Raw genomic sequence first — 25,999 nt, 5'->3', positions numbered from 1 at the left:
CATGTACCAACTGCTCTTGCAGGAATATAGCAGCGTTCCAGTGACTGTGTGTCTCCATGCAGCCGGCCTTATGTGATTTTTCTGATGCAAGAAGGTACACAGTACCATTCCATATGAAGGGCTGTTATGTTAAGAGATTATTTAGGAATTATGCTCTGAAAAGGAAAGAAATGCCAAGTGGATAACATGAACAAACTGTGCAGCAGCCTGTTCCTTTCGCTCTGTTTGCCTGAACAGGCTCCTTACTGCCTCCCTGAGGAGGATATAATAAATAGCCAAGTGAAATCATGAAGTGTTCTCCAGTGCGCTCACTCCTTCTCCTCTGTGCCACTGACATCTCCAGCATTGAGCCAGTGTCGCCAGCCTCTTAGTTTCTATATTTTTTCATTTAAGTCTACCATGAGTGAAATATTTTCGCTTTCTGTCCACGGAGCTTTTGCAAAATTCAATAAAAGTGCACCCCGCCTTTGTTCGGATATCTTTTTAAATATTAACAAGTTGTCATGTCATCTCTGACTGGAAGAAGAGAGAGATTTCCTGCGTCGGTCGGAGGAACACACTGGGTAAGTCAGATTTATTCACCATGAACACAACTGACTCACATTTGTAAAACGCTGCTTTATCTTTATACACTTTCATACAAGAACGATATTGTTGCACTGCAAGAAAGAAAGAAAAAAACATTTGGGTGTGGTTGCAGTTGTCCACGTCGATTGACATCTAATTTCCCACTGCCAAAGCCCACATCCATCCTTCTTCTAACGGTTTGTTTCTCAGAGCGCAGAAGCGCAGCATCACTGTGAGCCCGTCCGCTTTTCTGCAAGTGTAGTCGGGAAGGACTGCCAGCCCAAGGAGCGCCCCGCTCCTGAGGGTGCCGGTGGGACCAGAGGCAGCCCACTCCGGAATATGTGCCAGAGAGCAGACGCCGTCCCGTCATACAGGTCCCTTCCTGGGACCGTGGGAGACCGCATCAGAAGCACTCTGTCCTCTGCTAGTGGGACCATATGTAGAAGCACCATGTCGGTGAATCCCGGCTTTGGGAGGTCTGACAGGAAAGTTGCGTGCTGTGAGAAGTGCTCAGCGACCCTTGTTGCTCTCAAGAAACAAGCGCTCAGCCTGGCTGTTCACCATCACTTCTCCTCCAAGGTCAGTAAGCAGCGCGCTGTGATGCGGCTGGTCAGAGGATGCTGGGACATAAATGCACTTTAGATCAGGCTGATCCCCTTTAGGATGACTGTAAACTAAATGAGGAAAAAAATAAGGTTAAAGTGGTGTTTGGAGTCAAATGTTGAGACAAAAATATAGGCTGATTCAAGTAAACACATCTCAGCATTTCTCAGCATTTCCCCCCTAATATTTAGACAGCCACATAATAAAAATATATAATGGTAGCACTGCATATTTTTTATGCAAGACACTGATGGAAAACTCAGATGTAAGGTTTGATTTAATAAACCAAAATAGTCAGATTAATAAGGTTGCATAGTTATCCACATCCACCCATATTTTCCATGAATATGAGCTGTGACAGAGTAAGAATACAAGATAATTTAGGGGATTAATCAGCAGCATTTTCAATCCATTAAGCAGCTAAATACTTAGAAAAAAGCTAAATAATTAAACTGACTGATTTCAGCATCCTGAAATGTGTACATCTATTGTTTTTTTAGTCTATTTTGATAGTAAACTGGAAATCTTAAAATCTTGATTTTTGGTCAGACAAGTCAAGCAATATGAATATGTCAGCCTGGGCTCTGGGAAATGGTAATGCACAATTGTTTTCTTTTCATTTTGCAGATTAAGGCACTAACTGATTAACTGAGGGGGAAAAATGATATATTCACACACACATGCAGACTTTGTTCATAAAACTGCCGCTTTAAACACATTTTCTGACTGTTTGTGCAAGTGCTGTATATTTATGTGTTTTAATGTGTGTGGGTCTTTACAGTGCTGCCTCTGAGAGGTCCGCACACCATCCATCTGCTCATTTGTCACCACTAACATCCATCAAACACTCCCATCGACAAAGTAAACTCGTGCCATTCCTGCGCGAGCGGTTTCAAATGGGCATGAATATTTCATCTCTGACATCCATGTGTCATCTCCACAGCCCTCTCCACTGAGGGAAGACTATTTATTTTTGTCCTCTTAAGTGGGATGGGGCACAGCGAGCATCAGGTTTTTAGAGAGAGACCACAGGCCAGAGCAGTACACGGTGAGAGCAGGAGGGAGATGGTATCTTGTGGCTACAGACATGGTCAGAAGAAATCTGATAAGCCAGCAAGCTCCTTGCAAGTTTATTGATCCGAGCATGATTTCTCAAAAGCACCACGGCTCTGCAGTGTCATCTTTTGAGACAGGCTTGCAATCTTGCTAAGATGGAGAGTCTGACTACTACAGGACGTTTCTTCTTTTATGTATCTGTCATCATTTCAGCTTGACAAATGCAAGCCATACAAACCTGGAACTGTAATCTTAAGTGGTAGAATTGGTTTATTTGGCCAATTTTTATGGAGCATGAAGAAAACCAGGACGTGCTATTATGGAGAACATAAATTTAGTCCATGATGTTTCAGCAGTTTTGGAGTTTTTAATGATTTTGTTTTATATAACTATTGAGAGCTCCTATGATACTCCTCTGGGGGAATATGGGTCACTGGCAAAGTCCTGGCAGCTTGCAGGATGGGTGGGACGGATGGGAAGGAGGAGGGAGGGAGTGTGTTGGATGTTGGTAGGTGTCAAGGGCAAACAGGATGTGAGACAAGAGTGTCCTTGTCTGGATGAAAACCAGAATGATGGTTTGATTTTCATTTTGTTAGATTTGACAGCCTGGGTTGATGCTGGGAACACGGATGCCAAAAAACCTTTCACATGATTGGGATTTAAATGTTTTCAAATGTCACGTTGTCAGAATTTTGTAAATTGAATTTGATTATTAGCCTCCATCTAGATAACAATTGTCTATTAAAATGACACAGTCTCATTAAATTATCCTGACATGACTGTGCAAAATGATAAGACTGAAGGCCCTGCACTCATTCACAGAAAACAAAGCCTTGCTCCATTGTTTGCATCATTTTACAGCAGTACTTTACCACCTGTATTGCAGCCAGGGAGCAATGTTTTATTCTATTCCTCAGCAGGGAACATGAAAATAAATAGCTCCTGTAACCATTGCTGCATGCTAACGTGTTCTTTATGAATTGGTGGTTAACAGCAGAGATTCATGACACTTTAATTTTATAGCAAAGGTGCAGTAAGTTTTTTTTGTTGTTGCTTACTGCACTTTTTAAAATGACAGGGATGGTATTAATCAATACTGCTGACTCCATGATTACTTCGCTAAGTGCTAAAATTGCTTTCAGTGCCTTCCCACGACTCAATTTTCATATGCTCAGTGATCATTCATGTACTCAAGCCAGAAAGTAAATTAGCTTTGTTTTTATGTCTCCATGAGAAGCTTGTTTTGAATCTGTGATCTTATTAGCTCAGTCTCTTTTGGGAAAATAGAGCTGAAATAGTAGTACCCACTTCAAACACCTAACTGACAAGCTATTTTGCAACTGGTAAATGTAAAATTATTTCTGCAATTTCTTTGTAATTTTGCAGGACTCTAGTGACCTGTCTGCGTTTCTTCATGACAACCTTCGCGTCCATAGTCGGTCCATCAATGAGTCCAGGGACAGAGAGAGGGAGCAGGGCGAGTGTGGAGCTTGTGGTGTAAACTTGAACCAGCTCAAACAGGAGGCAGTCCACTTGGCTCTGAGCAGGGGTCAGTCATTAGCTAAGCCTCCCTTTGAACCCAGCTTTAGCACCGGTTCACTGCTGGGACAAAGTGGGACAAAGCATGGAGACAGAGCTCCGAGGGAAGCTGCCATGGCTGTCCATCAACCTTGTAGTCGCAGCCACAGTCCTCACAGCCCAAGAAGCCCGAGGACGCCTCAGAGGACCCCTCAAACCCTCAGGCGGAGGGGGCCCAAGCTCCCCAACCCCGATATGGACCGCTGGGTAGAGGAACAGCAGCAGCTGGTTGCTTCTAAATCTGTGTCCAGCACCGATGGCGTCAGCATCCACCCTCACCATCAGGTACCCCTAAAAGCCTCCTCCTACCACTAAATCACACATAACACATCCCCTGGTGTGCATTCCCATTTTAATGAGCTATATGGGTAAAGTACATCTTTACGGGTGCACGTGCCAGCAAAGCAGTGATTCATAGTGCCTAATCACAGCCTATTTAGATCCCATGGCTGAGGACGTTGTTTAAAAGTACTTTACTAATGGAATGGAATTGGGTCATGATTTACCCCTGTCATAAAAGCCATCCAGTCAAAAAGCACTTGTGATCAATAGGGGGATGGTCATATTTAACAGGGCGAATGGTGAAATATGCATTACTGTGATGGAAGCTACACCAGATTGAGCCAACCCTCCCCCGAGTCTCAAATGAAAAAGGTCATAAAGCGGTACAAGGTGAGAGAGAGTGTTTAGATGTTTTGTACGATGTTGCTGGTTTTTACTTGCGATCGATACGAACAAAAGGTAAATATAAAAGTCTTTGCTTTGGCATGCTACTTGTAGATATTGTGACCTGGTCGAATCCTCCCTGGAAAAGTAGTTGTCCATTTATATCTTAGCAACCTGTAGTATGTTACACTACAATATCGTGCAGTAAGCTCCGTTCATGATAGCACATCCACTGACTGGGAGCCGGTCCTGGATGCTACCAGGTTTAGGCTAATGTTAGCAGCTTCGTCCCGCTCTTGATTGGATTTAGGGAAGTTTACCCTCCAACATCTCTAGACAAACCTTTTATCGCCAATAACATTACTTTCGCCAAAACACATTTGTTAATGTTAGTCCTCATTTTGGAAGTTTTTTCTCTCGTAACGTAAAAAAACCCACCATAGACTAACGAGCTCTACATTGTAATAGACGAACAGCACATTTTCTTTATTTCTAATCAACTTGAGCCTCATTATTTTAGCATTATATCATGTATTTAGCCATCATGTGCTTATCTAAGACCATTTAACAGGATTCTTGTTTTAAATTGACTCAACGAGTTTGAAATTAAGCCATTAAGCCGAGCAAAGATTGCCTTGTCATCAAAGTCACAGAGCTAGCGTAAGCTTAACTAGCTAGCTGATAAAATATGCTAAGGGCAGCCAGCAAAATCTACGGTGGCCTGCTTGGAATGAGAGCATGGCTTTTGTCCATTTCTGTCAAGGACCCATTGTTTAAAAAATGACTAAGTATTTCAAATAAAGCCGCCACCGTTATCATTATGTGGCCTGCGAGAACAGAACGACAGGCTTACTGACAGGGGCGGGGTGCAGCAAGTGGTCAATTTTGCTGATATAGTCTTGAGAGCAACATTGTAATTAACCCATTACTCTTAATCGACTTGTCTAATCAAATTTAACAATAACAATGAAACATCTTACTCAGATGAAGCTGTCCTGGGCTTTGCAAGACTGTATGAGAAATTAGCCGAGCGGGTCCAGTGTGAGAGCAGATCAATACAGGTTTATGTGTCTGAGGTGAAATAATATGAGAGGAGTGAGCGTGGAGGAGTGAGGAGAGAGGAGACAAAAAGGAAGCGGAGGAAAAATGGATCGCAGAGGAAGAGAAAGGGAAATTGAGTGTTTGAGATGGGAGGCAGGAGAAAAGAGGGAGAGAAATGACAATTTAAAGAGATGGAGTGGAGGGCGGGAGAGGCGAGGAGAAAACAAGAGATAATAACAGACTATATGAAAGCACATCCAGAGAGAAATCAGAGCAGAGGTAAAGAGAAAGTGGAGATAAAACAGGTTATGACAGAAGAAATGAGTCAAGAAGAGGACAAGAGGAGGGGTGGGGGAGTATCTACACGTCATCCATGTTACCTTTGACTACATATATTAACTTAGCCCTGTTTTCAGTCTCCTCCCAGTCTCTTTCCAAACCATCATCTACTGCAGCCCCCTATGGCACTAATTGGCAGTTTATGGTTGGACGTTATTAAAAGAAAAAACTGAGCTGACGTTGTTATCTTGCCCTAAAAAAGGCACTGATGACACTGATGAAACGTGGAGCCAGAGAGCGGCATGAGAGCACTGTAAGACAAAGACGCTGGCTGAGTGGCCTGCGGCGAGGCTCGGTCGCTGCATGTTGAGCATCTGAATGCTGAATAGGTCGTGTTGCGTTCACACAGCACAGATATGAATGAATGCAAAACACACAACCTGGAGCTACAGCTGTGTAAGTGTTGGAGATGCTTGACCGAGGGTGTGTGTGTGTGTGTGTGTGTGTGTCTGAAGCAGTGACCGTGTATTTACTGCACCTCTTCAACTCTGAGTCATGGTTTAAACTTAGACGGCAGTCACTAAGGCAGTCACTAACGGTTCCTCACACTCCACATGCAGCCAGCCGGACTCATAATATAACTAACGGCGTAAGTTTAACCCACTGTGCTCTCAGCCTAGATGCCCTACTTAGCCAGACACACCCCTCACTTGTCCCCAGAGTAATTCCTGTCACAATAGCCCCTTTTGGAGTGGGTGCAGGAGTGCAATTATAGATTTGGATTTTTATAATGAGCTTCATCTCCTCGCAGGCTGCAGATGATGCTGCACTGGGCCGTGGTGATGCCGGGATTGTACAGACGAGCTCAAAGATCCCTCACATATCCAGAGTGGTGACCATCGCCAACACTGCTGCTATGTCCCTTTTAGCCAGGTAAATATAGCCCTTAAAACAGCATTTAAGTTTTATATGTAGCATTTCTGTACTGGTTACACCATGAGATTCAGTGGTATGACTCGCCACATCCGTTCTTCTCCATAGGGCAGCAGAGAAGCTCAATCTGACATCGAGGAAAAAGGGCCAGGCTTCTGATCCAGCACCCACTCATCTCTCCACCTGCTTCAGGGAGCTGATCCAGAAAAGCCCACCGCCCGTCCCCTCCTGCCTGCTCCAAGCTGCCACTAGAACCAAAGACTCGCCCAGTGTTGGCAAGGTAGACAACAGGGCTTCAAATTCCACTAGATTTACAGTAGATGCAGATTTTTGGGTTTTTCAGTGAACCACATTTGGTTTGGGTGCAATTTGGTAATAATTCCAACAGTTCTATGCGGTCACCCTGATTTTAATGAATACTGGATGAGTGATTAATTATAGAACTAAATGTAAGCACTCATAATGTTGTATTAATTGGTCAAAGTGGGGCAGTGCGATTACAGATCAATATTATAGTGAACATATTACTAGTCAATATTGCAATACTTAAGCTTTGGTTGTAATAATTAATTTGCAAACATCAACATTCATACAGAATGTAAATTTAGAGGAAATTATGAAATCCTCACAGCAGTTTAAGGACAGATGAAAAGGTCGTTACCGCTCTCATTCTTGTATGCTTTACCTTATCTTAGCATAAGGGAAGGCAGCATGTAATGCAGTGCAGAACCATAATTTGTGAGTTTTACACTGTTTGTATATGGATTGACCAAATTAAATATGATGTGTTTCTTTATTAGTGTTAGTAGGTTGATTTGTATTTGAACTTTGGACCGATTGAGGTTAGCTTGTCTGTCTGTCTCTAGCTTCATATGTAGCACACAGACATGAGAGTGGCGTTGATCTTGTCCTCTATTTGGCAAAAAAGCAGATAAGCATATTTATCAAACATCAAACTTCAGTAGTTTTTGGTTTGAGCTCAACAATAAACAATGATTTATTATCACATCGTTATGTTCAGAAACACACTTTATTCATTTATGCTCCACCTCTGATCACAATACAAGCAGGAGCTTTCAGCCGTTAGCTGCTCTCTTGAAGGTTGCTCATGAGGATCAGTGCAGCTTGGGCTCAAAGTTCAACAAACCATCAGAGCAGGACAGTTACAAGACATAAGAAATACACCACATGCTCAGTAATGGAAGAGGCACCCAACCTCATGTCCTCTATCATGTGCATTTAGAGATAGACTGTACAGACGACATGCCTTAGCTACTGTATTCTCGTAAGTACACACACACATTCAATATGCTAATATTTATTCAAATAGAAAATACACAAAATTTCTATGACAATGGTATTCACTTAGAGAGGACCCTGTGTTACATGGGCCACTTTGTATATTAAATAAATACATTTATACACACTTTCAAAGTATACACTACCATCCCTGCCAACCACCACCTTGGAAGTGTTTTTAGCACCCTTGTTGCAGAGTAAAGAGATCACAGACTGTTTGGAGGAGATCCTGTATCACCCCTTCTTTATGATACACTGTAATGTGGTGCTAATGTCTCCATCTTGTTCCTCCCCTCTCCTCCGCTCACCTCCTTTGGGAGAAACTGGGGAGATCAATATGGCTGGCTGCCCTCCCCTTGTCTCAGATAGATGGACTCTTGGGTTTAGTCTAGAGTTACAGATAGCGGCTCAAATAGACGCCGCCGCCAGCCACACCTGCCCGAGCACTCAGCTCTGTGTGCCTCTGCGTGCCAGATTATATATGTGTGTGAGAGCAGAGGAGCATTTTCTCCCATTGTAAATGGGTCTCTTGAATAATTTAACCCTCATAAATAGAGTTTGACACATGTTCAATAGGGTTAGGGAGCCACTTCTTGCATAAGGTTTTAAAATTATGAGGAGGGCTGAGCAAACAAATCCCTCACTGTCACTGGGAACTTGCGTGGCAGATGGAATATGGCTTTCAGGTGTTCACATTGTCAATGATGTCATCATGGTGTAATGCAAGAAATCCACATTCAACTGGGTGTCATGGCGAACAGGGCTACTTGCAATCATGAAGACCTGAATCTTGATTGAGAATAATTTCATTATCATTGGCTTAGAAACCTTAATAGCGCTCACTGTCTTTTGTGAGGTAAATGTCGACTTGTCTTCCTGCAGACTAAGACCTACGAGCGCTGTTAAATGCTGTCAGAGTCAGAGTCTAACTTAATTTAAGACCTTAAAGCCTCTAAATCCTAAGGCTTCCTGCAGAGAACTGCATTAAGGAATTAATGTCTTGACGTGGAAATATGGCAGGAGGTATGCATAGCCATGCGACTGTAAGTGCATGTATGGTTTCTGCACTGACTGGATCAACGGATGTCTGCTGCAGCCTAAAGAAAACATGTTTTTTTTTGACATTTAACAACGTGCTGCTCTTTTTTGTATGTATATAAATCAGATTTGAAGCAAAAGAGCAGATTGCCAAATGTGTTAAAGGGCACACATTTGCCTCACTGAAGTGATGTCAGTTGGAAACATTTGCAACAACAGCAAAGTAGACCATCTTTAGCTCACCATCGCACTGCTCAAACCTAATCCTTTTTGACATCTACTGCTTTGTTCTGCCTAGGTTTCCCTTTTCTAGCCGAGGTTTCTTGCAACCCACGTTGCATAAAATAGCATCTTAGCCTCCCATGGCTAAGCAGCAGGGGCTCAGAGATAACGTCTGACTATTACTTCCCTCTCTCACAGCTACATTTGATGTCAGGCTCCTGAGTCAAAAAAAAAAAAAAAAAAAAATCAACTTGTATGGTAAACATAAATTCTGAATCCACTTTTCAAAAGCAATGCATAAATATAAGTAAAAAATGTGCTGCAAGTGGCAAAATAACAGGCAGCTTTACGCAAATTATCTGAAGATTTCGTGGCATGCATACAGTCATTGAGTGAGTGAGTTTTCTCACTCTATACAGTGTTCTCAGATTCCACGATGCAAGGACTGATGTCTAAAGCTTTGAACCGTACTGTTTTGAAACTGTTGCTGTTTCTGTTTACTGCTGGAGTTTAGTCTCAGAAGTAAAATTTACATATCTGCCATTCAGAGGCTTCTTCTGAAATCACTGTCAAAGCAGAGCACATACACACTCCATGCATGCAAATAATGCTATTGTCTTCTCAAGGTGTCTCAAAGTTATTAAAAAGGTTTAACCTGCATATAAGCATGCAATATACACACCAAGGTAAGTGAAATAATGCTAACTTAACCCTTGTAAATGGCAGAATCTCTCAGCCTGTAGCTACCAGCAAGTTAACTTTATTGTAGTTGTAAGATAGTAGCAGGACAGTATTGGCCTAGTTAGACCGGACAGTGTCAGCCTATTTTTCTTACATGGCTGCGTTTATAATGAGCACAATGCCTTATAGCATTAAAGAGTTGGTTCACCCAAATTACAAAAGCAGATTTTCTACCATACCTCTATTGTCTATTGGTTTTAATTGTTCACGTTCTGAGATGTCCGTCTGTTTGGATGATTGGAAGTTTGTTTGTGGTGCTAACAGCTTTGAGAACAGACATTTAAACAAGACTAAGTGTCTACATGCTAGCAGCTCTGTCAGGCTGTACTTTCTTTTTTTTTAACCTGATAATGGTGCTAAATAAAAAACTAAGGGTCCACCAAAGATATTACAGCCATGAAACTGTGCTGGACTGCCAAATTTCATGGCAATCCATCTGATAGTTTCATTCTCATTTCATACTGGACCAGTGGTAGAACAGACAGACAGACTGACATTGCCATCCCTATAGCCATGCTGCTGCAGTGTGTTTACCTTATGATTCTGTATCAAACATTTCAGTGGGTTTTCAACACACTCATTTTCAACACGCTTCCATCTCCTTTGTGCACAGGTCAAAGTCGTGCTGAGGGTGAGCCCAACACTGTCAGAGGGCCAAGGCCAACCACCTGTTCTCCGCATTGACCCGTCCAAGAAAAGAGTCACCATAATAGAACCAATCAGCAAAAGCAAACCCCACACGACGATGACATTCGACGGGGATGGCAGAAAACTTTTGAAGACCTTTAACGTTGATGCTGCCTACCCTCAAGAGTCAAGCCAGGTTGGGTTCTTCTTCTGTTTCTATCTGTGCTTCCTAAACACTGATCTGTCTTGGTAGAGTTGTTTTAATTGACAGATTCTCAAGTGTTTCATGCATATTTTCCCCTCTGCACACGACACAGCACGGTTGGTTTGCTCTCTCTGTCTGATGACCTGAAAACTGATAGGGCCTGAATAGCCACCACAATTATACAGTCCATCAATTATATTCAATGTCCTCCAAGCTCTCCTTACAGTCTCAGAGCCCAAGGGAATCTCCAGAATCAGCATGCATCCCTCCCCTTGTTTCATTGGATGTACTTTTTCAGATGAATCATAAGATGCTTGCTGTCCTTTGTTCTCTCTGACCAGGCTGAGGTGTGTGCAGGCGTCTTGGCTGATGTCATCCGCTGTGTGCTCAGCGGCAGCGATGGATGTGTTCTTGGTTTGGGATGTAGTGATGTGGGTGAGTAATCGGTCACTGTGAGAGGCCATGGGTTAAAATCTTAAGATGAGAGTGGGACGCTTTTATCTGTGCTCAGGGGCCATCCACCCCCTCCCTCCTCCTCCTGCTGCTCTGTCCCATTCCTGCTATCATTCATTCTTTCTCTTTCACTTAAACCACCGTCGCTTTTTTCTCTCTCTGTCCCCTCAGTCCGAATACACATTTCCTCCTTGTTCTTTTGCTTCCACTCCTGTTCTATTTGTATTTCTGTGTCTTGGTTTTTTTTCCACAGCAGTGACTGAAAAGTGTTGTCATTTCAACTCTTTCCTTCTCAGTCATTCATCTTTCACCTGTTACTTTGTGAATAAAAGCCTCTTCATCAATTATACAACACATGCTTTTTTAAAAGCGTCCCACTCCCTGACAGACACGTCAGCATACTGCACAAAAAGACACACATATTTTATTTTATTTTGCTGAAGCACTGAGCTCAGAGGGGACTGTAAACAAAATGGACTGTAATACATTGCTATTAGAGAGATGGAACCCTGCACTTAGGGTTGGTGAAGAGGTTTAATAGATTTGTCGTGTGTGTGCATGCACGCGCGCGCGCACACACACACACACACACACACACACACACACACACACACACACACACACAGGGGAAGGACAGGGTCTCCTTGGAGCTGCTTTTTCACATGACGCCATTCTCCGTAAATCTGATTGAATTAGCCGGCCGATACAAACTACATGTGGCCCACAGCCAGGGCATATCAATCTCCTCCATAGTGAACTATTCTCTCTGAATAACGGCGGGCAGCTTGGCCTTTAATTGGAGTAAACCAATTCTCCTGTCCTCATTCAATTAGAGTTTGGAGAAGACAACAGAGGATAAAACAGGCACATAACTCAAAACTAATGTGGGGCAAAAGTGCATTTGAAGATAGCATTTGGCTCCGGTCCATAAGAAAATCTGAAAGTGTTTGTGGGTGTGTTGCTCCATCTTTATTTGTGCCTGTTTGGGAGTTTATGTATCGTGCCGGTGGTGCAGCAGGTAGTGCGCGTGCCTTACAGCAAGAAGGTCGGCAGTTCGATCCCCGGGTTCGATCCCCGGGTCACAAGGCCCTTCTGTGTGTGAAGTTTGCATGTTCTTCATGCGTGGGTTCTCTCCGGGTACTCCGGCTTCCTCCCACAGACCAAAAACATGCTCATTGTGTGAATGGTTGTTTGTCTGTGTGTGTTGCCCTGCGATCGGCTGGCGACCGGTTTAGGGTGTACCCCGCCTCTCGCCCGTTGACAGCTGGGATAGGCTCCAGCCCCCCCGTTGCCCCGAAAAGGGATAGTCGGTATAGAAAATAGATGGATGGATGGATGGATGGATGTATTGCGCCTTGTGTTTTGTGTAAGCTAGTGCACTAGCAGCTTCTCAAAGTGTGTATTGTATGTGCTGATGGGGTGCCCATGTGTTTAAAGGCTAACATGATGTTTTTGTGTGTGTAGCATGCATACATTCGTGTGCTCTGTTGTCTACCTCAGGATCCTGGTCCAGCATGGTGGGGAGTGGTGAGAGCATCCAGAAGCTCGGGCTGATTCCCTGTGCCATCTCCTGGCTATACAGTGCCATCGAGCGGCGGAGGGAGAAGACCTGGACCGATCTGACTGTCTCAGTGTCTGCTATAGAGCTCTGCTGCGGAGAGGAGGACACACTGAGGGATCTGCTGGGGGAAGTTGTCCCCTCCGTAGGCAGTGTACAGGACAGCCCAAAAGCCCATATTAGACTCCAAGAGGACCCCATCTATGGGATTCAGGTAAAATGAAAAGTGTTTTTTTTTTTTTAGGAAAAAGGGGCTTGTTAAATAAACTGCTAACTCTGCTGTCTCTCCCAGTCTGCCTGCTTCTCTGTCCAAGTGCACACATGGGTTCACTGATCTAAATCTGTTGGTGTATTCCTTTAAAGAAGATGATCAGCGTTAAAACCAAATAAAATGACGAGAAATTAGAGTGACTGTTAATAATATGATTATGTACAGTCTAATTAATCTTGGGAAACATATAAAACTGTTCCAAATCTGGAAACCAGAGAGCCAAGGCGATATCTTTTGCTGCTGACAAGTGGCAATTTCTTGGCTCCGCTTCTCTAGCAATGCATCAAAGACTCAATTTGAGAATTCACATTCAAATAAATGTTATTTTACAGTTGTTTTAATGACTGAGAACCAGAAAATGAACCCATAATCCGGGAGAAACTCCTTTTTCATTGTTCACAAAGCAAATGAATTTATTTTCAGTGGGAGGTGCCAGTGATATTACAGATAGTGTTCCACATTTATTGTTTGGGATCCAAGTTAGATTATAGGCATTGTTCCCTAGATGTTGTAGGATTAATGTTAATGTTTATGTAGATTGTCAATTTGGATGATGATCGACACTGTATGTGAGGAGATTATACTGGTAGGGAATGAAACCTATTAGATTGCATAAAAGATTACATCTGATTGCAATTTGATTATGTGGCTTTCTCCTCCCTCGCACTGCTGTTTGCCAATTCTAAGCCAGCACCTCACAGTACATTTCTCTCAGTTTCTACATTGAATACAAGGAAAATTAAAGCTACCTGTTGACAAATAATATGACAGTAAACACTAGAATTCTCTCTGAAAGTGCAAACCGCTGACAAGGCTAAATAATTCTCTACATTTGTTATTTTAATAATCTGGCATCCACATCTGAATCTAAAAACACGCAGTGATAAACAGTAGTGGGATACATGTGGACTGAAAATCAAATGGCAGATGGTTTTCATTGAAGTACTTAAGGTGCAGAGTCTCTCCACATCATATTTTATGGCTCTCTTCTCCCCTCCCTGCAGCTACGTAACCACAACCGAGTGAAGGCCCCCACTGCTGAGCGGGCGGCTTCCCTCCTGGACGCAGCCATTGCAGCACGTCGGCACAGTGACTTTGTTACATACCTGTCCCACACCTCCATAATGTTCTTCACTCTCCATGTCCAGCCCCCTCGCACAGAAAGCAGCACCATTGGCAAAGGTTGTAATGAATTATTCAATTACCAGGGCAGTTGTGCAGTGGGTGTTTCCCCATGAATTATTTTCTACAGCTAACCCTAAATTCACTGCTGATTTAATGCAATTTAATATACAGTACATTTTATAATTCTTGTGTCCTTTATTTGCATATTTAGAAACATGCTAAGTTTTTTGCATTTACAATTTCCTCTGCTCTCTGTTCTCTATCCGTAGGTTCCCGTGGCCCCACTAAGTTGACCATGATAGATGTGTGTAGTGGTATCAGGGGTATGAGTAAAAATAAACCTCCATATTCTGAACTGGGCCCTGTTGTCTTGTCTCTGCTAAGTGGACATAAAAACATCCCCAACAAGTAAGAATGTAATTCTAAAAAATTTAAAATTATGGTGAAAACATTTTGATTCTTACTGTTGGTCTTATAACTTTCCAAAAAATAGTCTGAATTTTGCCTGTAAACCCATTTTATCCTGGCTAAAAAATCACTTCAGTTAATGTCTGCACATTTGCTCTATCTCTGTGCAGGGGCAGCAAGTTGACTATGCTCCTTCGAGAGTCCTTGGGCCATGTTAATTGCCATACCACAGTGATCACTGAGGTTGCTGATTCACTGGCACACCTTCAAGAGACCTTATCCACCATCCAGCTGGTTTCTCGCATCCGCAGGACACAGAAGAGGACAAAGGTACTGTACATACCCTTTAATGTCTTTCTACCAACCACCTTTTAATGGCATCATAGCACTGGTGCCCTGTGATTGTTTCCAAAGGACATCAATGATTTATTTGTTGATTTATGTTTTAGATAGTCCTGTTCAGAACTAATGCCACAATTTATCTTCATTCAACAGCAGTCCACCTCATGTTCTCCATCTGGGAGGAGCTTGACAAAAGATTATGAGAGAGGGCCTCAGTCTTTGTCCCTGCGGGCATTTCACTCCACCGATGAGGTAGATGTTGACGTCCCTTGTTTCCGTTTGCGTGGTGAACTGGATGAGCGCTCCAGTAGTGACCAGTCCTGTGACACGGTCATCCAGCTAGACTCGGATGGTTTGGTCCAGTCCAGAACAACCTCAAGACTGGCACAGCCTGAATTTGTGCCAATCATACCTTCTTTGCATCCTAACAAGGCTGACATGGATGACCCGGAGTTTACTGCTCTGCTCCAAGAGCTTCTGAGAATTCCTCAGCTGCATGGAGACAAGAAGAATGAGGACACTATTCAAGGGAATATTGAAGTGCTGAAGGCAGACATGAAGGAGACAGGAAGGGACTGTCTTAAATGTGACACATTTGCTGAACTTCAAGAGCGCTTGGGCTGTATTGATGGAAGTGAGACGACAATGGATTTGCTCAAATCTTCTTCAAAAGGGCCTTCTGTTAATAATGTCACAACTAAAACACAACCTGAGAAAGAAACAGGGGAACAGACAGACACTGAATCATCAGAAATACCACAGACGTTGAATCAGGGGTTAGGCTGCAGTCAGACATCTGTTGGAGAGAACCAAACAGATGGTTCCTTCCCTGGAGACAGTTTTCAGAGAGAGGATTCGGGTTTGTATGATTGTGAGGAGTGCAGTGCAACCAGTTCCAGCGAGGAACTGCTGAATCAAACTCTCAGTCTTAACAAGACCTGTCGCTCTGAGCTGCCCAAAAATGGAACTCTTAAATCAGATAATAAGCTCTCTTCTCAGGACTTTGGTGTGGATGCTCAGAGCATGGCCATCACAAGTTCCCCTGCACATCAGCCAACAGGTAAGCATGAGAGATCTGAAGCTGCTTTTTGGTTCAAACCAGACAAAAGGACCTCACCAGTTGGCAAGAGCTCTCCCATATCCCCTTCCTCTTCCTGCTCATCTTCACACTCCGGGGCTGCCAGTGTTATACTTGGAGATGTCTTACCTAGACGCCCTACAGTGGACATTAAGGAAATGAAGGCCACTATCACAGTGACTGTTCAACAGCCACTAGACCTAAAAGGTCAAGATGAACTTGTCTTCTCCATGGTGGAGGAGGTGACCATCAGTGGAGAACTGAATAGCGGGAGGACAGGTGGAAACATTATTTGTATCAGAGACGCTGCCCAATCACAGGCATGTGTTCAGGGCTCTGCCAGCTCTCAACCAATCAGGATAATCAGCAATGTCAGTGAAGAATCTGTAGCTTCAGGTTCTTCTAATACAAACAAAAGCTCTGTAGTTCAATCTGCAGCTACAGAGGCCAACACTGAAAAGCCCCAGTGTCAGTTCAGGAGGGAAAAGAGGTTCTTACCTTCATTTATAAATCCCATGCTGATTAATACAGGTATGGATTGTGAGTTGGATGGTGCAAAAGAAAAAGAAAATCCCCTTGACACTTTTACAGTCAAGTCACAGTCTGAGCTCAGAGGGAGTAATGTCAAATGTCCAGAAGATAGGAAGTCCCTTGAGAAGAGGAGTGGGGCTTTTGCTTCAGAGACACGTGCCAAAAAGTCTGACAAAGTATGTGACTCACCTTTTAGCCAAACATCTTGTGCACCAATGACTTTGGAAGATTCAGCTTTCTTTGATGAAACTGCAAGAAACAAAATGTGTGGAAAGAGACCAAGAAATACAGACAAGAGCCACCCTAGAGACAGGGAGCATGTTTATTCCACTAACACTCCAAGGAATTCAGAAGGGGGAGAAATCTCTTCCAGACGTGTTGGGAATGCCCCTAAGAGAATTGGTGTTTCACCTAGTTGCCAAGAAACCGTCCCTGCTTTCTTGAAAACAGGTAGTTTGCCTAGAGGCTGGCAAAATGCCAACCACCAGGACAGCTACCATGGCGGCTACATGGCAGACAACCACAGAGACCCAAGGGGGGTGACATCATCCACCCCATGTAGCCCAGGGGTAACTCTGGAGAGGAGGCAGGGCAGACAGCACTCTACAGCGAACCACAGCCACCATGTCTCCTCTCCTCAGAAATATGGAATAGAGTACAAACAGCATACTAGTAGTGCTCCCAGAAAAGGTGTTGAATCTTTGTTTGAGACCTCAAGTCTAAGAATGAATAATATGAGTGGGAAGTTGAAGTCACCCATTGAGAACAGCAGCAAGCTTTTCAGTGCCAAACTGGAGCAGCTGGCTACCAGGACTAATTCCCTTGGTAGGACCCCAAGGGACCACCCAACTCTGGATAGAGAGAGTAGTAACACCTCTGTGAGCTCTAAGGCGAGCTCCAAGGGAAGTATTGAAGGGGCTTGTAAGGAAGGTTACAGCAGACATGATGAGGGAGACTGTACCTTACCAAGGGCAAGCAGGAGCCCCAGGAAAAATCCTCGTATTGACCAGAGTCATCACTTCTTTGCCTCTGAAGACCCTGTAACTCATTCTGCTAGGCATACCCATTCCAAGCTCTCTGCTGTGGGGAAACTTAAGATGGCTAGCCCCAAAGTCCGCCGACTGTCTGCCCCCAGCATCAAGAACCTCAGTCTACCCCACAAAGCCCTGAAGCAGTCCATCAACCGTAGCGCCAGTCTTTCCCCCGACGGTAAAACCGTTAGCTTTGAGCGGACATCCTCCTTTCTCTCCTCTTCCCCTCCACGGTCTTTTCACTCCATCAATCGAACTCCAAGCCAGAGCTCCACATGCTCATCCACAAAATCTGCCATCCAGGGGTTTGTTAATGGCCGGATCTCAGACCTCCTTAAGGAAAGGGCCTCCAGCCCCACCTCAGGAGGACCGGACCAAATGACCACAGTTCCTTCACCATACAGCTGGGTGACTGCTCCCCGCATGCCTGATCACATGAGCGGGCACGCGAGTGATACCACTAGTGTGTTGAGTGGAGATTTGCCACCAGCTATGGGAAAAACATCCCTGCATTTCTCTAACAGGAACAGTATGGTGAGCAGTGGCTATGACAGCATGGTGAGGGACAGTGAAGCCACGGGCAGCAGCACCTCAAACAGAGATTCTGTCAGTGACAGAAGCGGCTCTCTCCTCAGTGTGTCTCGCAGCAGCCGATCATCTCGGAGGAGAGGCAATACAGGTAAAACACCTGGAAAAAAGGGCCTTTTATGAACTGAACTGGATGACTTTGTCTTCTGGAAAGATCACAACCTAATCCAAGTTCCAAGTGTGTTGTTGATGTTAGGCGTTAGTTTTCTAAATGTGGTCTCAAGAAAGTCTATAGTTAGCATGCATGATGAGCATCTTAATGATAACCTGCAATGACCATTTTAGATTGATTCATAGATTTTCCTTCTCTTAACACATCCTCTTGTTTCCACCATCAATGGTTTACTTTGTCATTCTTTTGATTATTGCTGCCTGGCAATGCGGCTAAGGGCATAGACTTTCACAATATGATGTTTTTGTCTGCTGTGTCCCGATGGTGTGCTGGCACCTTTACATCAGTCCAATTAAATGCAATAGTAAAATCGTCAGATTGAAGTGGATATGTTAAAGCTTGCAGAAATTTCAATCCATTCCTGTAAAACTTTTCAATGGAAGTAAATCATGTTCAAAGGTTACGTTTATCAGACATAAATAAATATGCCATAAATCTGCCATATAATTTCTTCTCCAGACATCCAGACAATTCCCAAAACACAAACAACACATTTTTTATGAATGATTGTTGCACCACTATATTTTTTGGTTTGTAATCTGACAACATATTAATGGGACATTAATTGGAGATGACACACATCTGGAGAGTGCTGTCTGACCTAGTTTCCTTATTGGCATTAAAAGTCTAATTGTGTAGGAGATCACATTATTAATACATGAACCCAGTGACAGCACTTACTAATGGCAGCACGCATACAGAAAATGAAGAGTGCTGGCTGATACAGTAAGTTATAAAGATTGCTGTGTGTGCATACTATCAGGAGCTGCTGATCGATACACACTGAGAATCTCTAATAGCATGAGCTCCTGAGCTCATTCATGAGCATATTCATTTTAAGTCCCCAAACATAATTTACCACCAATCAAATTTTGTCTGTACTTAATTTGTTCTTCAGTATCTCTTACATAATCAACTCATCTACATTTCGAGGGACGCTGTATACCCATATCATTAGAGTTTAAACATATTGTTAGTGTCTTGGGATTTCAGTGATGTAAAACATAAACTATCTTTTCCTGTACTGGCAAACTGAGTCAGTTCAGAAGGAATTACAGAAATTGTGTCTCCTGTCTTGACTTTTATGAATAATATGGGTGCCCTGGCAAGCTGCATTTGCCCTCAGGCAAACTTTCTCAGCCCCCCATAAGAGCAGTGACACAGCCCACCATTTATCATAGAAATTTACTTAGAGAAAGGAGTGATGCTTTTAGTGTAGAATGTTAGCTGACAATACTAATGTAGCGGCTCAGCATTAGCCACCTTGTAGATCCATGAGCACCATGTGCAGGCTTATTCATTTTTTAAATATGAGCTCAGAACAAAACAACATAATCTTAGTCTGTGTTTCTGAATTTTAATTCCATGTACTGTACATCAATTGTGAGATTAAATTGGTATTGGTATAAATAAAGTTTTTAAATGGAATGGCAGCAAGCAGTGTCTTTGTGTCAGTACGAACAATCTACTAACACTAAACTTAAAATCAACGAGATCAAAATAAACTAAAATGCAGTGCTACCTTAAATGTAGTAGTAGTTGCCTTTATAAATTAGAACTAACTCAACAGTTTTATCGTGTATGTGTACAAGAAAGCTTCAGAAGCAGGAGATGAGAAAGTTGAGACACAGCATGTCACCGTACTTTCTGCCTCACCCTGCTGTAGGTGCTCACCAGCGTCGTCTTTCCCATGATACACCACTGTCCCTGAGACGCTCAGCTAGCGGTCTGCGGTCTCGTTGGGTGGATCGGGGAATCCCGGAGGCCTACGAGATCAAGGTCTATGAGATCGACAATGTGCAGAGGATGCAGAAAAGAGCAGGTGCTGGCAAACAGGTGCTGGGTTTATTTTGATTTTTTTTAAGAGGTTTAAAGGCATTATGTAAAATATGACCTTTATCAACCTCTATTAGCAACCAGCGGGGATAGCAGCATTGATAGAATGTATCTCCACCCAACCTCCACCCAGTGGAATAGCTGGTTCCATTTTGGACTCCAGCAGCAAAATACCTTATCTGTTTGTGCACTTTTTCATTAGCAAAGAGCAATGTAGAAAACATTTAAATAACTTAACATCTTCAGCAGCCACTGAGCTGAACACTTGATAAGTGTCACAGACTGACATAAAACATTTGGCTGGTACACAAAGGTATATTTCATCCTGGGTTTTATTCTCATCATTGTGGCCATGTTGACTGTGGGTCATGCTAACCTGCACTCGTCACGGTTGTGCAGATTCTGATTCACTCGACTGCATAGGGATCTCCTTCAGGGACAGCTTGCAGGCTAGTCAAACTAGCTTATGAACTTAATAGTTGGGCGCCTCCAGCATTTGGAGCATATTGTCTATTGAAAGTTGCGAAAATTGGGTGTAAAAGTTACTAGACGACACCTTTTAATTCAGCGCATCAATCAATCAACATTTCAGATTTTCTGCTACTCATTTCATTTTCAGGTTGTAGCTGCAGGTTGTGAGCATGAAGCTACCAAAAAAAAAAAATAGATTTTAGTTTTCATTTTCGTTAAGCTAAACCTATTTTGGTTTGACAAGGAAGTCAAAAAGATTCAGATTCAACCCTACTTAGCAACAGTGCTGCTAAATGAATAAAAAACAAACTAATCAATAATGCTCATGTCATCTTTAAATCATTTATGACGACCAAAATGTGAATGGCTAAAAACATCATCTTATATGGCTGTGTCAAGTGTTCCACAGCCAGTAAATAGACGAGATAATGCATTGCTTTGCTTTAAAAAAAAAATCCCCATAAGTACAGCTTGTGCAGCGGGAGGAGATCAAGAGTCTGTTTTGATCATTTGGGAGAAATCTGGGTGGGGAAGTGAATGGCACAATGCCCTTGAGGGAGGCATAACTACTGCAGCATACACCAATAAAGACTGTAGCTGTTGTGGACAGCAGCCAGTTTTCATGTGTGAGATCACAGCAGAAGCAGCATGAAAACCAGCACGCTCAGTGAATTGACCCTGAGCAAGCAAAGGTTAAAGAGACCATTCCACCTTGCATTCACAGTTGAACAGAAAATATGGCACATGTGGTGACGTAATGTCCCCATGACGAGAGGTCTGGCCTCATGAGGCTATTCCCCGCCTCCACCAGTCTCAGGCACGGCAACTTTGATACAATTTTAATGACCACATGGGGGGAAATTGGGTCAATGCGGCAGCAAGGGACAAAGAACACTGGAGGTGAAACAAACAGAATATGCTGCTGATAAAAGAAAGAAGAGGGAGAGGAAGTAGCACATGTTGAGGAAAATTTGAATTGAATCGCTTCATATTTCCAGGTTTTCTTCTGTTTCCCTTTATAATGTGCATGCACCAACCATTGAAACCGCCCCTTATGTGTAATAAGGTTAGTATGATCACAGAGTAATTCTATTTAGTAGCCTACAGGCCTGTCTCGTCTCGCTCCCCGGAGGTGTCTTCCCTGCCCTAACATGGTGTTTATGATGTGGTGTGTGTGGAAAGAGAGAGAGTGGGGAGGCCCTGTTGTTCATCCAGCCTCTATGTGTGTGTGTGTGTGTGTGTGTGTGTGTGTGTGCATGTGTGGAGGATTCAACCAAACGCTGTGTTGCAGCCAAAACATCATGATATTTTTTTCATAAAATCAATAGCAGCAGAAGTGAAGCTTTAAATGTTTACAAGCTTTTTTTATAAACCATTATGTTCTGTATGACTGTAAATAATAGCAGTGAAATGTGTGTTTGTGTTTTCAGGGGCCAGCATGCTTCAGTGCCAAGCTGAAGTTTTTGGAGCACCGTCAGCAGAGGATCTCACAGGTCCGAGCCAAATACAACAACCTGAGGAGAGAGCTGGAGCAGGCCAAACACAACCTCATGCTGGAGCCCGCCAAGTGGAACCAAGAGTGTCAGTCAAATGGTTCCTTCTTTGAAGAAATAAACATGCAAATAAGACTTTTGTGCTTTTGAGAATTACAGTTAATCAATATAGACTTATAGACTATCAAATAGAGCCTAATGATCATTACTATTGTTTTATTTAATCAGTTAATTAATTAATAGTTTTATCTCTAGAATGGAGGGAAAAATAATATCCCTTTTCTTAAGGTCTAGGGACGCATCAAATAACGTAATTTTTCTGACCAACATTCCAAAAATGACTGAAAGGACAAATAGAATATCAAAATAGTTGGCAATTATTTTTTTGTCTGTTGACTGATTGATTCATTGATTAGTCCCTTCAGTTAAGGATCAAATAATGAGCTTGCAGTATGACAGCATTTCAACAGGGGGCAGCATCCTGCTATTAGAGGGAGAGTCATCTGGTCCTCATTACCACCTTTAGTAGTACCCTTAGCACTATTTGTAATTTCCTATAAGAGCACATTATATTTCTTTTTTTTTTTTTTTTACTTTGCACACAAAGTACATTGTGCAAAGTTCAAAATCCAACCTTACAAAAACAAGCCTCATAGTATGGGAGTGTCTTGAAATGGCAATAATTGGCTGGGTTTGTGTTAAAACTGCATGCATGTTGTGAGTTGATGAAATGAAGTAATCTGAGCATCCTGTGAAGTATTTGTCACTGGTCAAAGGTCAGGCCATCAAATGGGGCGAAAACGAGTTAGCTTGCTTAACCTCATGAACTGCTTTCATGTCGCCTCGCTGTCCCTCTCCAGTCGACGTGTGGCAGACCTTCGAGGTGGACTCCCTGGAGCATCTGGAGGCCCTTGAAGTGGTGACGGCTCGGCTGGAGGACAGGCTCAACCTCTGCAAGGCCAACGTCATGATGGTCACCTGCTTCGACGCCACCATCAGGAGACGGCACAAAAAGCGACGGCGAAAAGCACCCGAGCAGAGAGCCTTGAAGGGAATCTGAGCTGGATTCTAGTGAGGACTGAAACATGGTTCAATGAGGGTAATCTATCTCACACATTATATTCTCAGCTACCACATTACCTCCTTTGACTGAACAGCCGCCACAGGTTGGAGTCTTGTACCAGAACATCTTTCCTGCCTTCACATGGAGCTCAGTGGTCAGAGCCGGAGGCAGAGCTACAGTCCTACAGCTTCCTCAGACACCTACAAACGGCTGACACTTGTTACAATGCAATGTGTAGCCATTCTTTCAGACACATTTTGGGATTTAAATGGGCTAAATCTTAAATGGGCTCTTTTTCAGTTATCCGTCATCACTCAGTCATCACTCACACCACAGGCATGCATGTTCTCTATTTGTCCTTTAAAGAACATTTAAAACATTTTTTTTTTATCTATGCTTTTAGTGAGCATTGTACAGCATGTTTAAAGCGAGCAGTTCAGCTCCTTGCAGCATCTAATGCTAACAAGACATTTAGGAGTAGCTAAGGGACACGTTGTAATCTTTCCTCTCCCAGCAAAGAAACATTCAGATCATCAAACTTGTGCTTTAAGGTCATAAAAGTGCTAACCCATTGTTGGTTCTGTGGAAAGGCTCACATATAGACAGTACGCCTGATATTGGATATAACTACTATAGATACTTAACATTTGTGCAGGGTAGCTGAGCGATCACTTCTCTCATTTGTTCATGGTCTGATTTCACTCTTTTGAAACAACTTCTGGAAGATTTGACCTCTTTTTACCATGCATCTTTCGCTCACAGACGACTGATGGAGCAAGACTATGAAGTAGTCACTTGGCTGTTATTTAGATAAGATTTCACCACACACACACACACACACACACACACACACACACACACACACACACACACACACACACACACACACACACACACACATTGTACTGTGATGATTTTTATAGCTTCTAACATGTTGAAATAACTACTGATGTGAAGAGTGTTAAAAAGGAAATATGCCATTTTGTATAGAAAAATTGGTGCTGAATACAATGAAGATAACACATTTGTGTATTTCAAATCTTGTTCTAATGTAAAAATAACTCCAATAACTAACAGGATGCCGGGTTGAGGACTGAAGGGTGAGCTTTAACAGAAACACAGCTGTGGATTTTCTACTGCGTTCAGAAGACGGGTGGCCAGTGATCAATACACTGGCTGCTAAATCACATTAGTAAATGATGGGTAGGAGAATAAAAAATGTGGATTCTACTCTCAGTGTAATGGAGGAGTAATTACATTAAAGGCATAACGTCAGTGTGTCTGAAAAGCTTCGTGACTCTGAAGTCATTGAGACAATAAGAGGATGGACTGACGCACAGTAATCAATGTACAATGCAAGGTTTTCAACCTGGATCAATGCATTTAAACATGCAGGGATGACACACATGCACACACACTGGATGTCTGTATTGTGAATTGTATTAATCAGCATGTCGTACCTCACTGTGAATAAATGACCACCCCTCTCAGATATTTTCTGTGTAGACATTGGAAAACGTGCATCCTTTGAGTTACAATCATTAAAGTCGTTATGCAGTTCCTGCTCATGCTGTACGCAGTGATCAGTGTGTGTGTGTGTGTGTGTGTGTGTGTGTGTCTGTGTGTGTGCACAAAGAGAGAGATGCAGGAGATGTTGTGATCCAATACAGTCTGACAACAACGGGATGCGTTTTCATGCCGTCCAGCCAGTGAAAAAAGCAATGAGAGCAAGCAGAGCTGAGCCCTGAAGCAGCCCAATTACAAAGTCAGACTCATTCCAGGAGAGAAAGAAAAAACGCCAACACACACACACACACACACACACACACACACAAGCACACACACACACACACACACACAAGCACACACACACACACACACACACACACACAAGCACACACACACACACACACACACACACACACACACACACACACACACACACGCACACACACACAAGCACACACACACACACACACACACACACACAAGCACACACACACACACACACACAAGCACACACACACACACACACACACACACACAAGCACACACACACACACACACACACACACACACACACACACACACACACACACAAGCACACACACACAAGCACACATGCTTCCTTCCCTGACTTTGCCCTTCCTCTCTTTCTGCTCCACTTCCTCATTGTTTAGCCACATTTTCAGATTCCACAGTCCGGAGTCTTCCATTCATGCTGTTTAGACTTAGAGAAGAGGGAAGAGGGATGAGTGCCACACAGACACACACCGGACACCTATTTTTGGATGGAGATGAGGGGATAGCTCCAATCTGGGTTCACACAAGCAAATGATCGTGGTATTCATTGGTCCATCTTAGAGAAATGTGTAGGAAAACAAGGGCTGTGCCATTTCTGCCTCACAAGGTTTCAGTCTGAGTCTAAAGGAAACTAAAAGCCTTGTGGGTGTGTTCAATATAAGCTTGTTAAAATAAATTCATTTTACACGGTGCCACGCTGTCAAACTGCATCTCATTTTCTAATCATAGCTGTGGTTTAAGTGATTTATAAAGCTGATGAATTAATTTAGTACATTCTTCCAGTTAATTGCAATTTCTCTGCATCACAAATACACAAGTAATAAAATGTGGAAGGACAGAATTGTTCTTGCATCCTCAGTTTAAAAATCTGACCTGGGAATTTAGTGTATTTGACACATTTTCGACACATCATTATGTTTT

At 43.0% G+C, this 25,999-nt stretch overlaps 1 protein-coding gene across 2 annotated transcripts; it reads left to right on the top strand.

Moving 5' to 3' along the window:
- Window positions 1–301: 301 nt before the first annotated feature.
- Window positions 302–24,766, top strand: kif26bb (kinesin family member 26Bb). Of its 2 annotated transcripts, none has more exons than XM_070988145.1 (15): window positions 302–563; window positions 778–1,146; window positions 3,613–4,089; window positions 6,602–6,723; window positions 6,832–7,003; window positions 10,637–10,846; window positions 11,197–11,290; window positions 12,809–13,080; window positions 14,142–14,319; window positions 14,532–14,670; window positions 14,841–15,000; window positions 15,166–18,331; window positions 20,079–20,234; window positions 22,150–22,300; window positions 23,073–24,766. In XM_070988145.1, the coding sequence occupies exons 1-15, from the start codon at window positions 504–506 to the stop codon at window positions 23,125–23,127; spliced, it is 5,781 nt and encodes a 1,926-aa protein (XP_070844246.1). In that variant the 5' UTR covers window positions 302–503; the 3' UTR covers window positions 23,128–24,766. The 2 variants fall into 2 exon arrangements, with proteins under 2 accessions (XP_070844246.1, XP_070844245.1); XM_070988144.1 differs by having other exon boundaries at window positions 20,079–20,248; window positions 23,073–23,283.
- The last annotated feature ends 1,233 nt before the right edge of the window (window positions 24,767–25,999 follow it).

The sequence above is a fragment of the Chaetodon trifascialis genome, chromosome 19, assembly GCF_039877785.1.
Source record: "Chaetodon trifascialis isolate fChaTrf1 chromosome 19, fChaTrf1.hap1, whole genome shotgun sequence".
Taxonomy (NCBI): Eukaryota; Metazoa; Chordata; class Actinopteri; order Chaetodontiformes; family Chaetodontidae; genus Chaetodon; species Chaetodon trifascialis.
The sequence above is the reverse complement of the archived record's forward strand: the minus strand, read 5'-3'. Positions and strand labels throughout refer to the sequence as shown.

Excerpts from the sequence above, each read along its gene's own strand:
- kif26bb (XM_070988144.1), top strand. The coding sequence starts at position 504 with ATGTCATCTCTGACTGGAAGAAGAGAGAGATTTCCTGCGTCGGTCGGA. Across the intron at positions 4,090-6,601 it reads GCATCCACCCTCACCATCAG|GCTGCAGATGATGCTGCACT; the intron begins GTACCCCTAAAA and ends ATCTCCTCGCAG. Across the intron at positions 15,001-15,165 it reads GGACACAGAAGAGGACAAAG|CAGTCCACCTCATGTTCTCC; the intron begins GTACTGTACATA and ends TTCATTCAACAG.